The 14,349-nt window shown below is 39.2% G+C and overlaps 1 protein-coding gene across 1 annotated transcript in view; it reads right to left on the reverse strand.

Annotated features, from left to right (window-relative positions):
• WDR33 (WD repeat domain 33) overlaps positions 1 to 14,349 on the reverse strand; it is a 72,108-nt gene that overhangs the window by 13,955 nt on the left and 43,804 nt on the right. The window contains exons 8-17 of the mRNA XM_059822389.1: positions 5,827 to 5,953; positions 5,091 to 5,245; positions 4,893 to 4,971; positions 4,254 to 4,364; positions 3,338 to 3,432; positions 3,110 to 3,118; positions 2,364 to 2,450; positions 1,973 to 2,112; positions 1,451 to 1,603; positions 41 to 1,090 (exon numbers count right to left, since the gene is read on the reverse strand). Coding sequence (XP_059678372.1) covers positions 41 to 1,090; positions 1,451 to 1,603; positions 1,973 to 2,112; positions 2,364 to 2,450; positions 3,110 to 3,118; positions 3,338 to 3,432; positions 4,254 to 4,364; positions 4,893 to 4,971; positions 5,091 to 5,245; positions 5,827 to 5,953 — 2,006 coding nt within the window. The remainder of the gene's footprint in view (positions 1 to 40; positions 1,091 to 1,450; positions 1,604 to 1,972; positions 2,113 to 2,363; positions 2,451 to 3,109; positions 3,119 to 3,337; positions 3,433 to 4,253; positions 4,365 to 4,892; positions 4,972 to 5,090; positions 5,246 to 5,826; positions 5,954 to 14,349) is intronic.

Consider the following 14,349-nt stretch of genomic DNA (forward strand, 5'->3'; position numbering starts at 1 on the left):
CATTCTCAACACTCTTCTTGTTATACAGACCAACACATACCTGATTAAACGGGGGACGAGGCCCATCACCCAACAGCGGCGTTTTCTGCTGCTGGAAAGGCAGAGGGCCCTGGGAAGGGTGCGGCCCCCTTGAAGAGTTCGGTTGTCCCTGAGGTCCTTGCATGTTTCCTTGGGGCCCTACTAAAGAGCCTTGTGGAGGTCCCTGCTGGCCTTGTGGACCTGGTGGCCCACGTAATTCTTGTGGCGGTCCTAACATTGTACCTTGAGGTGGGGGTCCCTGGAGGCCCCTCATCTCCTGGGGACCATGTCCTAGTAAACCACTTTGCATATGAGGACCTCTCATTTCTTGCGGGTGACCCATCATCATCCCTTGTGGACTAGGTCCTTGGTTATCTCTGGGTCCTGGTGGACCCTGCATCCCTCTTGGATTAAGTCCCATCAAAGGCCCTTGAGATATAGGGCCCTGCATCCCTTGAGATCCCGGAGCTCCTTGCATGCCATGAGGAAGAGGTCCTTGCATTCCTCGGGGACCAGGTGGCCCTTGCATTCCTTGACCACCTGGGGGACCTTGAGGACCCAAGTGACCTTGTGGGCCAGGCGGACCCTGCGGTCCTAAATGAGTCTGGGACCCAGGTAGACCCTGTGGTCCTAAGTGGCCTTGCGGGCCAGCGTTACCCTGTGGACCTGGAGGCCCCATTGGCCCATGAGGGCCAGGATGTCTCTGCATTCCTTGATGTCCGTGTAAGTCCTGAGGCCGTGGCATTCCTTGGGGAGGCCCTTGGGGGCCTGGAGGTCCTTGTGGTCCCATGAACCCTTGTGGACCTGCAGCTCCTTGGTGTAACGGAGGACCTTGAGGTCCCATTTGTCCTTGGGGTCCTGGAGGTCTGAACTGTCCTTGTGGACCAGGAGGTCCCATCTGAGGCATATTCATTGGCATCTGCTGAGGTGGAAGGGGCTGCTGAAATCCTTGAGGCATCTGTGACATTGGGCCTTGTCCTGGAAAAGGCTGGGGTCCGTGAAGAGAGCCTCCTGGAGGGGGTGGCTGCACTTGCTCAGCTTGCTTTTGAGCAAGTCTCTCAATCTTCAGTTGCTGTCCGAAAAAAGAGACCCAGAAAATCAACTAAGCACAGAAGCATAGCAATAACGAAAAATCAGAAGCGATCATCTCATTCCTCAGGAGTTTAAAAAGATTTAGTCCTTTTCTCTTAATTAACAGAAATACAACTAAAGAGATCCATAGATCAGTATTAGTTAACTGAAAGGTGGGGGCCTCACTGAAGGTTTCATAGCATCATGCATTAAGTCCAATATCCTGTTCAATTAGATTTTTTTTTGAAAAAAAGCAAAAACAGTACTGCAAAAAGCAAGCCACACATTTTAGTGTTGAGGCCCAAATACATCACATAGAGCACTAAAACAAATTTGCTAATAACTATCTTTACATACTTACCTCCAAGAGTTGTGGGTTTGTGTACTGAAGTGCTGCCATTTCCTGTTCAATCTCCGCCTGTGTCTTCTTTTTCTCCTCCAGCTTAATATCTTCCTTTCTATCATTCAACGGCTCAGGTGGGGGAGGCAAAGGAACTTTATTCTGCATCCATGCCTAAAAAGAATAGTAAGCACAAGATGAATTCTGTGGAACAACATGTATGCAATATATAGCTGCACTGGGAAAGGATATGCTGGAATGCTGAGTAATATGGATGATCAGAAACTAAAACCAATGTTGAATAAAACTTCCGTATCTTATAAGATCCTATTTTCCAGGTACAGATACAAGATATAAGGGATTTAACCAAATATTTTATGCATAAATGGTAATTAAACTAACTACTGTGGTAAATTATTTTGCACTGGATGTTGATATAAAAGGGCTGATAGTGGAAATCCAAAACATTTCAGCAGCCACACACTTTTTGAAGTTGGGGAAATAACAAGTTGTTCTCCCGTTCACTGTGTATCAGGTACTTACCTGCTGAAACTGGGCTGGTATCGGTTTTGCATAGGGCACTTTTTTCTGCGGCACCTTCTTTTGGTCCTTTTGCATTACTTCCTCCATTCCCCAATCCAGTCCTGGGATTGTCATTTCAATATCATTGGACTCATCTTTCCCTTTAGCGCCAGGGAGACAAACAGTCAGAGCAATGCAGGTTTACAGAGAAATTCTGTTACTCTCTTTACAGCTTATTTAGCAAAAGACACCAGGAGGTTTTCAACTTTTCCTTCTTTACATGGGAAATACGAACAATACAGAACTTTAAAAAAACCATGCCTGTGCTACCAAAATATGTGAACGGAATGGAAGAGAAGTCACGTGGTATCTGGATGGCTCAGGAAAATGCTTCCCCATGGCAACTACTTACCCATCTGTTCTTGCTCCATGGCTATTTTCAATTGTTCAGGTATTCCCATCCCAGGAATGACTGCTAGGCTATTGGGTTCCAGATCATCTAGAGAAAAACAATCAATATTTATACTTGGAACGTTTTTCTTTACATTATCATTTTATCCCTTTGGATTCTCACATGCTTTTACCATTGGTATCATTACATATTTCACAATTGGTGGGGCGCTTTAATTCCATACATAAATTACAGGATATTAAAAGAACTGCAAATTCAGATTCATAAATACACCCCAAAAGGTCAGAAACTATGTCCTTTCAGGAAAGTTACATTTAGGGTAGAAACTCAGAAAAGAAAATAATAACCCATATCCATTCCCATTTTTGTTACAACAAATCTATATATTTTAAAAATTAAATTGGATTAAAGTGCTGCCTTTTAATTACCATTCCCAAACACAAAAGAGCAAATAATAAAAAAATCTGAAGAAACAGATGGAACCCCAGAGATTAAAAGGTTGCTGAGGCATGCTGTAGAGCTGGGCAACTCTGAGCAGCCTAAAATTACCAAGATAAATCCTTAAGAGGGGGGTAAAGTTTTAAGATTTTAAGTCAAGTTCAAAAATTTGAAAGATTTTCCTGCTGTAGTTCAGGACTGGGGGAAGTCTTGAAGTCACATGAAGTTTTCAGGAAGAAAAGTAAACTGGAGGTATTGCCAGAGGGAGAGCCAAACCTCCTTCCTGCGATTGACAGAGCAGGTCTTACCTCCCGGAGCTGCGGAAACAAAAGAAAACTCGTTGTTGGAATGGTGATCGCTGATAACATGGAGAGTAAAACCACCCTTGTAAAAAAATATCTTTGTCTAGGTAGTCACCAACGCTGTAATACTGTTTCATTGTCTCACCCGGAAGCTGCACTGTAGTGTCAGCTAACGACCTAGGCTTCGTCCTGACCCCAACCCTCTTTCTTCTATATTGAGGGAAATTGCCTTACCATATTCCACACCATCCTCTGACATCCCAGGCAGCAGATTCAAGTTGTAACGATCTCGCATTTTATCTCCAGGCCGATTTCTAGTCCAAAACTTGCTGTCAAAAGGAAGTTATATGATCTCAATAAAGGGTCAAGAGTATTAACTACTCTTAATCTAATTAGTTCTTTAATTTTTAGCATGATACCTTGATTATATAAGGATCCAACTCTTACTAAATCAAGTTCAGCGCTAGATCTGAACATTAGGTGTGAGGTTCAAACCAAAAAATAAAAACTCAACTATTATATTAAATTATATAGTTACAATTCAGAAGATACTTCAAAGTGTAAGGGGTATAAGTACAAGGCATCAACATCAGATCATGGACAGATAGATTTCTAGTCCATTCCAAAAACTTCTCACTCAATTCAAATATATTATTTATATATGCAACTAAACTTGTCAATACACACATCCACACACAAAAATTTACTCCATTTATAAGATGCTCCATGTTTACAGCATGTTTAACCTAAAAGCATAAGCTATATGCGTCCAAACATGTTTGCAATGTGAAAAGACAGACATGACCAGCAGATGATCTGTGGGAAAAAATCCTGTGGAGGTAAGAATATTTCTTCAGCAAGAAACTACAACTCTCTTTTAAAAATTTCTTCAGGAGATCTCAAAGCTCACACAAACCCCAAATCCTAGTATTTAAGGCTTCCTTAGATGAAGGACAAGAGGTTAGACTCTACCTTTTACTGTAAAATGTCAGTGCCTTCCCATTTAGAGAAGTCTGTCCCTCCACTTTGCCCATTGGTTGTGTATCAGAATCACCCCAATCTATTCTTTGCTCACTGATGCCATGCACCTTTCTAGTTTCTGAATGTACATACATTCCCTTAGATCTTTTCTTTAAATACTTGAAAATACCTGGTGTGATCATTTGAGCCCGAACAGAGAATGTGTCCAAGGGGATGCCACGCCAGACTCCAGATCATTCCCTCATGGGCCATTTCCATCCCGCCAACCTCCTTCTCAACCCTGATGCATAAAAAAACCCAAAAAATCCAAACTGTAAAACAACCATCACACAAGTGAATATCTTCTACAGATACAAAACTTTTGCTATTCAGTTGCTCCTCTTCCTCTATCCCATATTTTGCTATGCTTAAGCCTCTGATATTTTTCTACTGGGTGAATTGATCATTCCCAGTTGTTCTTAACAGGGAATTCAGTAATGTAGGGAATTTTAACTGAACATTTAGAACAAAATAATTACAACATCTCAGAACAAGCTCTAAGAAACTAGGAGTTTCAACCATTCATCACCATGTCAACAGAAGGCTATTTTCTGTGCAAGCAATTGTACCCTTTGAAATACATCTGCACAGGAAAACTTCTTCATAAATGAAGCATATTCACAAACTTTCTCAGGTACAGAGACAAACTATACCATAAACATGCATGTTAAATACATATTCGGAGGTGAAAAATGTATTTTACGTTTAGTATAATAGCTTACACATTTGACCAACATCTTTCCAACATGCTGATGAATATGCCACATACCCAACATGCCAGAACAACAAAGAGCCATCAGATCCTCCACTGGCAAACAGCCCTTCATGAACAGGATGCCAGGCCACAGCTGAAATACAAAGTAAGCCACAAAGTGTAATGCTAGGATTTCTAATGAATGGAAATCAGGATCTCAAAAACTATAACTTTTAACCCAAACTTATTAATCAAAATCCACATAATTCTGACCTGTGGCCTCCTTCTTATGACCCCTGAAGACCTGAAGTTCTTCTTTAAGATTACGAATGTCAAAGAGCTTACAGAGATGGTCACGAGAAGCTGTTAGCAGCCAGTTGCCATTCAGATTCAGTTTCACCTCCATCACTGTGTTTTTATGAGCATGTCTGCAAGCAGATAAAGACAGACTGTTTGTCCAGGTACTGATTTCTCGGACACAAAGAAGAACGTGATAATTTCCCCATCCCAAATGGTCAGGTCAATAACAAAGTAGTTGAGGCTACTAAACCAGGATACTGTGGCTTTCTGTGCAAAGGCCCTATGCCTTAATCCTATTCTTTTATACTTCAGAGCAACCGGTAGTGCTTATTGAGACAGTGTTCAGTTACTGTGCACGTTTCTACTGCAGCATAAGAAATTTTTCATCAGCCAGATGAAACATCTCAGTTGTGTTTCCGTATCTCAATTCTGTTTCCCAAATGAGAACTGTGTGACTAGGAGGTCTATGGAGAAAGGCAAAGTAAAATTAAATAAGGAATATTAAAGTCACAGTTTTCCAAGTATAGTCTTGATTTCATCTAACCTCTAGATATTCTGGCACAGCTAAAACACTAGCTTTATATTTGAAGCAATTATGTATGGCTGAAAAGATGTGACGCAAAAAGCAAAGAAGGGAATTGAAAAAAAAAAATAGTTTATGAAGTTAGCTTATATTTGAGCAAATCAAAGTCTGTGGGCAAGAACTTACAGTGTGGCAAGGCTCTGGCCAGTCTTTGGATCCCAGAATTTGATGGGCTGTTGGCTATCTTTACTTCCTGATACAACTAATCCCTTTGTTGGATGCCAGTCAACACATTTCACGTCTGCTCCATGTCCTGTTAAGAAGATAAAAATTATTCATTTTGTGATTTCACAGGCACTGAAAAGACACTAAGGGTGCACACCTTATAACTGTAATGTAAAAATGAATGAAAAACATCACAGAGCACAGGTCACAAAACATAAAATCAAACAAAATAAGAACTCTTCCGAGTTATTTAGGTTGCATTCCTTCCCATTCATCACTGGGAGCATCTTCTCCTCGGATTACGCCCTCAAACCAAGCTCACTTCACCAACATAAAAATTCTCTAAGAAGTTTCTGCTCAAACTGGTGCTTTTCTTTAGGCTTTGGCCCTATACTATTACACAATATTTTAAACGTAACACTGATGAAGCGTTTGTATGGAGGTGGTAAGGGAAAATAACACTGTGATACTTCACTTTCTGTGAAATATTGTATAAATGAAAGGCAAATACGTATTTGTTCCTATCCTATCAGTACTACCCTTTTGCTGTCCTGTCAGAAAATAAGAAAAGAAATTAAATTATAGATCTGAAAACTAAATTAGCATATGATGAAAAGAAATCTTATGAGACGTAACCTCTTATCAGGTCAGAAGGATTCAGGATTTTCTAACGCTCAAGAGTTAGGAGGGAAAAACCCTGGTGATATCATTTCATTTTAAGCAGACTGGCTGACCTTGACAGAGAATCAGTGCTGCTCAGATGATCCAAAATCCATCAGGAAGAAATGCCTGTTCCTGCTACACAACAAAATGAGGTTTCTGAGTTGAACTACAGGGATTTAGAGAAGAAATAACGAACGATTTCTTTCTCCAACCTCTCTCCATGCCAGCCCACTTCAAGGGAAAGCCAAGAGTAATAGTCAATGCCAGAAAATGGGGCAGCATGCAGTAACTAAAGGAAAAAGCAAGATGAGAAACAAAGGGTTGTCTGCAACATAAAGACACTGAACTTACAGAACGGTATGGAAGAATGGTAGCATGTTCCATGAAAGACAAAGGGTTCCCATAGACAGCTCGCACAAGTACTGCTTTGCTATGTAGTAGAACATGTAACTTCAAGCAGCACAAGCGTCTTAATATAAGCCTCAATTTGACAAGACATTAAAAATTAGTATCAGTTGAAATTTTCCTGAGGCCACAGGAAAATCAAATTAGAATAAGCAACATACTTCTATCTCAAAATAAAAGCAAAATGTTAACACATAGAGCACATAGGTTTTTTTTTTAATTGGAGCCGTTGACACTGTACGTTGCTTTTCCTTCTTTCTCTCCATCAAATGAGCGCAACTTTCCTCCTCTCCAGAGGAAATGACAGACAAGGAAGAGATTCTTGACCCAAGAAGAAATGAATACAGCTTTGGTAAGTATATGGGGAACAACTTTAAGGACTGACTGATGATATGGATGAAGGAACCCAACTCTCCTCCCCCAGCCACAGCAGGCAGAATTGCCCTTGGAATATGCAGGGTCTCAGGGAAGAGCAGGATCCTCAAGTTGTGGACTATCAACATGCTCACAAGCGACCGCTCTGGCCGTCTGTCCTACAAAGAGAGGGGCACTTTGACATGTGTTGTTTCCCTTCTCACTGGCTCTTCTGATGCAGAAAGAAATGAAAGGCACTGTCTGTCTGGATTTGCTCTCACTAAATCCCTCTCTCTCAACTAAAACGTGAAGCTGAACGCTGAGCAAACCTTGCTTCCGAGTGTTTATTTGGGAAGAATGATTTGGTCAGTAGTAAGAGAGAAAGTGCTCTTCCTCCATGGCGGAAGGCAATTCATGCTTGCAGATTTTCAGCTGGTGATATTCTGTAGGTACTTGTTAACCTGCAGCCCCCAGGGAGAGACGGGGGATTTTAGTTCAAGGACAACAATAGGCCCTTATAGAGAAACGTTCCATTACAGTTAATAACTGGTTGAACCGTATGAAAATGTGTTCAGACTAGAATACTTGAGTACTATCATAAATATGAAAAAACCAAAGCCCCAGCAAACCCATAAAAAACATTACCCACACGGACTGGAATTACATTGGCTGCTGCTGAAATAAAGGCAATTAGTAACGGAAGAGTGCTGAGAGACAAAGGGCTACTCTGTTTGGTCGGTAAGATTGCATCCGGAAAACAAATTACGCTGGTGAAAAGCCCTCTCTGGATGACAACTCATCCTGTACAAGGCCTGATTTAGGCTTTTCTTTCGAGACCTAATCTGAGTTAAACCAGCCCAAATATGTACCCTGAGGGAAAAAAGGCTCAGAGTGGGCAATCCCGCTCAAATTCAGAGCCACGCTCTTAAACAGAGCAACTGAAGAACCCATCCTTTACAAGCCTTCAAAAGGGAGCGACAGGGATGGGACAGCACCGGACTGATGGGATTCTCAGCAGCCAGGTTTGATAGTCACTACCCACTAGTCTCAGACCACAAAGCTGAAAGGTAGTAAAAGAAGCCAGGACACTCAGAACTTGTAACCAGAGCAGATAAATCATTAGGTACTTATCAGCAGGCTTTTGACCATCATCAGCACATTAAAATTGACCATAGGGATCAGAAGAAACTTATATTTGAAAACATAGCCGTTAGAAAGATAGATAACTGGCATTTCCTGCAGAGAGCAACCTTTCAACCAGTGTGCTCTGGACTACGGCAACAGTGGGGGAAAAACTGGGACCCTCCTTTGTAATGTAATCAAAATGATCTATCCTGCCCTCAAGAGAGGCATCTTTCAGACAAAGTTCTGCACTAAATGGGATCCTCATACATACTTACCTATAGGTTCCTAACGCAATGAAGCTTTCTCGAGAGAAAATAAATTCTTTCCTACAACAAATATGCTTTAAATAAACTATTCCTAAGGGACAAACTAACTCAGAAGAATTACATAAGATAACTGAACAGCATCGTCTAATCAGACCTTTTTTTAATTTCTTTTTTCTCTCTCTTTTTTTAATTTCTTTTTTCTCTCTCTTTTTTTTTTAATTGCAGCCATTGACACTATATATTGCTTTTCCTTCTTTCTGCTGATAGAGGTACAAACTACTATCTGTAATGAAACAGATGAGGCAGAAAATACATTTAAAATAGAACTCCAGAGAAAAAGAAGCCTGGTAGATTTTACTTTGTAGCTGTTTTCAGCTCTTAGTTCTAGGCTAAGACCTGGGAATCTGACTCTCCTCTGGTACAGAACCCCTGTCACCAAGCCCCACGCGCAGAAAACCTTAATTCATGCAAATCTCTGTAGTTTACATTCCTTATTTGCTGACTCTAAACAGCTTTTGCTCAGTAACTTCAACAGTCACACATATGTTTCGGTGACCTAGGAAAGCCAGGATGGGAATTCCTCTCTGAACAACGCTTGCATCCCTTACGCCTCCTGAGCCCCTGCCTGTAAAAGGCAAAAGATGTTATATCATTTCCCCATCTTGCAGGGATGCTTTGCAGATAAATTAATTGCAATGTGTGAATTGCTTAGAAGTCATGGTAATGGAAGGCCTATAAACAAACTGAAATGGATTTTTGATAAACTGAACTCATTTAAAATAATGAGTTAACGTCTGAGCATAAAACAATATACTAACACTTGTCAGTTTTACTTACTACAACTTTTTCTAACCTTTTAAAAAATCTGCAGAAAAAATAAATTAAAACCAAGCATATGTAGATTATTTTAAAAGTTCAGATACAAAAGTATTTCTCTAATAATACTTTTCATATGCATAATACATTTTTGAACTGAGTGACTGCAGTCACAACCCCGTTAATTAAAATACCGATTGTTAATACTTCTAGCCAGCTTATTTGAAGGGTTGTTCTTTAAAAGACACTGAACAGAAATACTGGCTGGTGAAAGGCATAACAAGCTATAATAAGATTATGTGTAATAGTGTTTGATCAAATCCAGCATGTCACAAGTCTGGAAAAGTAAACATAAATTAAGGACTTGATTTTTTTTTTTTCCCCTCTCAGTCTCATTTCTGCATATATGACTTAGTGAATGTAATATATGGTGTAGAAAAGTTATTTTGGATCATTGTCTTTTTATTACAGTCTATAACATATCTATAGAATACAACTGTGTATAAACTATCAATTATAGATATACCAGGTTTATCGCTGTAGCCAAATTTTTTTCTGTTATATCCTTTCCCCTAGGAATGAGCCCCATTCTGAAGGCACATAAATTGGAAAGAGGATTTTATATATGATATTGTAGGATTTCTAGATCCTTCTCAGCAATTATTTGGATGTATATACACATACTGAATGACACTCTTAAGGCATCTTCTTGTACTTTTTTAACATCCACGTTCCAAAGAAAATGGGTATTTGTAACTATATATATATTTTAAAGAATGAACATAATAATTTAATTGCAACAATTCTGACTGTTTCTCATTTAGAGAGAATTCTATTTGCTTGGATTTTTTTTTTTTTTTAAAGACACATGGTTCTCTTATGCCATTTTAAATGGGGAGTAAATAGAACTATGTATCCTCCACCTGAATTGGTCAGACTTAAAGCCTTTTCATCACCACACAGTAATGTTCACCTTCCTGTAATCTGTATCCCCAAAATAACAGAACACCTCTCAGAAGAGCAGGCCCTTTGTAGGGGACTATTTCCGAGGGATCTGCAAGCTCAGGTTCTCCACCCCCAAAAAGAAGAGGGGGGGGAAAAAAAAAAAAAGAGGCCCTACAAGTCAAAGATAATGGAAAACAACCATGTTAGCAGAAAGATGTTCTAAGTTTTCTACATAATTCCCTTAGACTTTGTTAGTTGCTTTCAGCCTACGAGGCAAATTGGATTATTCTGCCCATTCCATTTTTATGGAAGGCTTTTAAGACGTTATTTGACAGTCACCCATTCCCCTAGCAATTCTCTACTTCTATGTAAAGCTCACTTAGGAACTGAATACCTCCTATCTACAAGAATCTAGGTACTCTCTTGATAAGACCAATGAGGTTAGCAATATGGGCAAGAATATATTTTCATTTCAGTAATTTAGTATTCTTTGCCCTATCACATTATGTGAACTACACTCCTCTTGCAAGCTCCTCTATGAGCTCTTTCACTTCCTGTTCTCCAAGAATGAATCCCACAGAAACCCTCCGTCAACAGATACACAGTATGCTTTTTCTTTTTAGCATAATGTGGGAGGTTGGTGAATAAGACATTAAGGAAAAAGCTCCTTTCAGTCTTCAGTGGATTAAGAACAATGCCTCCCAGTATACTGTCAGACCTCTGTCCCATAAACTCAAGTTTTATTTTGCTTTGTTTGCTCACAGTCTTTCTCTAGCTCGCTGCTAGTTTGTTAAACATGGTATCTAGAGAGACTGCTAGAGCTTTCATCTTCCTACAGGGGATGTCTCCTAGATCATCAGTATTCCTCTAAACCAGCAGCAGAACGGGACATAATTAAGCCTTGTTTACAAATCCCCCCCCCCCCTTGTTTTTTACAGTTCTAGAATCATTCTAAGTTTTCTTCCCAGACAAAAGCTCTTATAACAGACCAGTTTGTTTTTTATCATCTGTGAAATCAGGAGGCTAAAAAAAAAATAATCAGTAAACACTGGCGAAATAGGTGTGGGTAAACAAATGAGTTCTCCCAAGACTACCTGGAACAGGTAATTGGCCCCCAAAATGTGTTTCCATAAATGAGTTTAGAATTTCTATGTGCTACTCCCAACCGAACTTACGTTACTCAGTGAATAGTTTGAATTCTACAAAATCCTAAAACACTAGCAAAAGAAAAAGTTTGAACTTAATGCTAGTTGTGTGCTTGCAGAGCTTACGTAACGGTAAATGCACTGCAAAGAATCAGGAAAAAATCTTGTTATATTACATGTAATTACCAGTAATGGCAGGTAGTGATCTGAATTCTTTACATTTGTTGAAATTCAATGACAATGTCTTCTGTAAGGGTTTACAGTGAGGGGAAGAAATCCAGCTGGGTCCCGGGGTATGTGGGAACCGGGTCACGCAGGGTTCAGTCTTTTAACTAATGGGACTACTCACATGTTAAACTTAAGTGAATGTTTAAATTCTTCAGTGAATTGAAGGTAGAATGCTGAGCAACTTCCAAAGCTGAAATGCATTGCTTTGAACAGAAACAAAAGTTACACAACTGAATACGTCCACCTTTTTAGATTTGTGGTGTCAAGTCTTTCGTTTTTTCTAAATCACTGAGTATGTTCATGCTAGAGTCTACAAACACTAGAGACACCTTTCCTTTTAGACATACTCACTTTTTCCTAACTCCTGAATTTATTTTTGAGCATTATCACTACCTACACCCAATCAGGTTATTTCCTCTATACGTTGTAACAAAATAGAAACAAAACAAGTTTGACAACAGGTTGTGCAACAGCACAGTAATGGGACCAGCATCTGTAACATGTGAAGAGCTGTTTAACATTCTCTTAGAAGTGAGAACTACATAAAAATCAATTAACTCTGCATGTTCCACAATTTCTAATCATAAGACATAGTTAAGTCACAGCTAGATTGATCACAGATAATTATCAATAGAAAATCATTTTAGTATGTAAAAATACTACGTTTTCACTGATTTTGCTTAATCAGTGTCCAGATTTTCTAATTTACCACCACTTTTATGCACTTAATCAATAAAACCTATTTATAGCATTAAGTGCACCTCTGCCACTGAGAGTTCACCTATGTGACGATGCTGTAAAATGCAGCATAATGCTTAGTGCAATACAGTAGTCATTATTTCTAATTAAGAAGTCCTTATTGATCTTCATCAGAAAGCCATCAGGAAGCTCAGCGCTAGCTCAAGAGAAATGACAGGAAAAATAGGGCAGAAAGTGTAAAAGGGGAAGATACACCACGTTAAAACTGTCCAACACCTTCTTATTCAATATATATATGCTAGTGCTTAGCAGTAATAGCAGCTGAATTCAAGGACAAAGGCAGATTTTCATTACAGTTAGAGTTAAATTATTTATGAAAAGCAGACTGGATTCTACTTTGCACTTAGGCACAGTTATCTATTAAAATTCTCATGGCATATTACTTGTAATTCCTTTGCAGGTATTCATCAGAGAATTAAGAGGGCTTTTTTAAATTGCACAAGGTAGAACATCATCCTTTTTTTTTTGCTGGTTACATTATCTGTAAAGTAGCTGGGACTAGATGTTCTTTTCTGTTCAAAAATTAGCCAGCCTACTTTGAAAGCAGCAACACACTTGCTTTTCATTGATAGAAAATATTTATTTACAATGGTATTTACATTTAACGATATTAAAAATAAATGTAGTACAAGAAACATTAAAAATGAACAGCAATTGTAAGAAAAATTCTTAAGCTTCATAACAAACAGCTGACAGGAGCCAAAAAACCACTCCCTCACAGAGAAACTGTCCAATAATTTTCTACTGCTTGTTTTCTGGCACCTTCCTTTCAAGTATCTGGTACTAGGCACCGGATCTGAACCAGCTTGCACTGCCTCTAATGAGTGTTTACTGTCTTAAGCCATCAGACAAGACTGATCCCTAGCCTAACGCAGCACGGCAATTACTCCGTAATGCCGTATAGAAAAGGGGAGAGTATAGCTGTGTCCAGGAATAGAACAACTGGCGGTCCTTCAAGGGAAGAAAAAGTGTGAACTTGAAAGATGAGAAATTCAATGATTTTGTCAATCATCAGTCTGCCGTTCCCATAGATTTGTGGCTTTATAGCTGGGTACAGAATCAGTTTGCTGGACAGCATGGTTTTTTGTAAAAACAAAACAAAAAATATCCCTTGAAAGTGTGAGCTTTTACCTTAAAATGTTCCCAGTCAAGCTCTCCAAACATGAACTAAACAAGTGTTTTGGAGTCTGCTCATAGCCTGTACCATCAACTTTTTAAAAAAAAGATGAATCTGATTCAAATAATCAGATAATTTGAAGCCTCACAATGACAGTTTACCTCAAAAGTAACTATTTAACTACTGCTCAGTCAGAACATACACTTCTACTTCATGAATCGAGAATGAAGTGGGACATGTATTAAAAAACTGGTGCCTGAAGCTAAGTTTCTAGTTAAGTGATGTAATTTTAAGATGCACTGATCCTAGAGTAGCTTCAGAGAGTTTTTTTTTTAAACACATACTTAAGAAACTAGTTTTATTCACTAATTAATGAAAATGTTGACTGGTGTGTTCACTTGCTGCCACGAAGGGGTCAAAATCCCCAGCCTTTCCACCTGCAGACTTTTGTCGAGCCTTTGCCTGTTACACCCAGGTGAAACACCACTAAGCAAAGCCAGACAAAGTTTGATATTCTTACTGAATACTACAATAAGTGATGGGAAGAAGGAATGTCAAAAACACCATATTGATTTAGATGTATTTTTAAATTAACTTGAAGCTAATAAAGAAACTTTGGTGCATCCTAAAATTCAGCATGGCAATTTAGTGAAAGGAGGGA

The sequence above is a fragment of the Gavia stellata genome, chromosome 11 (genome assembly GCF_030936135.1).
Source record: "Gavia stellata isolate bGavSte3 chromosome 11, bGavSte3.hap2, whole genome shotgun sequence".
NCBI lineage: Eukaryota > Metazoa > Chordata > Aves > Gaviiformes > Gaviidae > Gavia > Gavia stellata.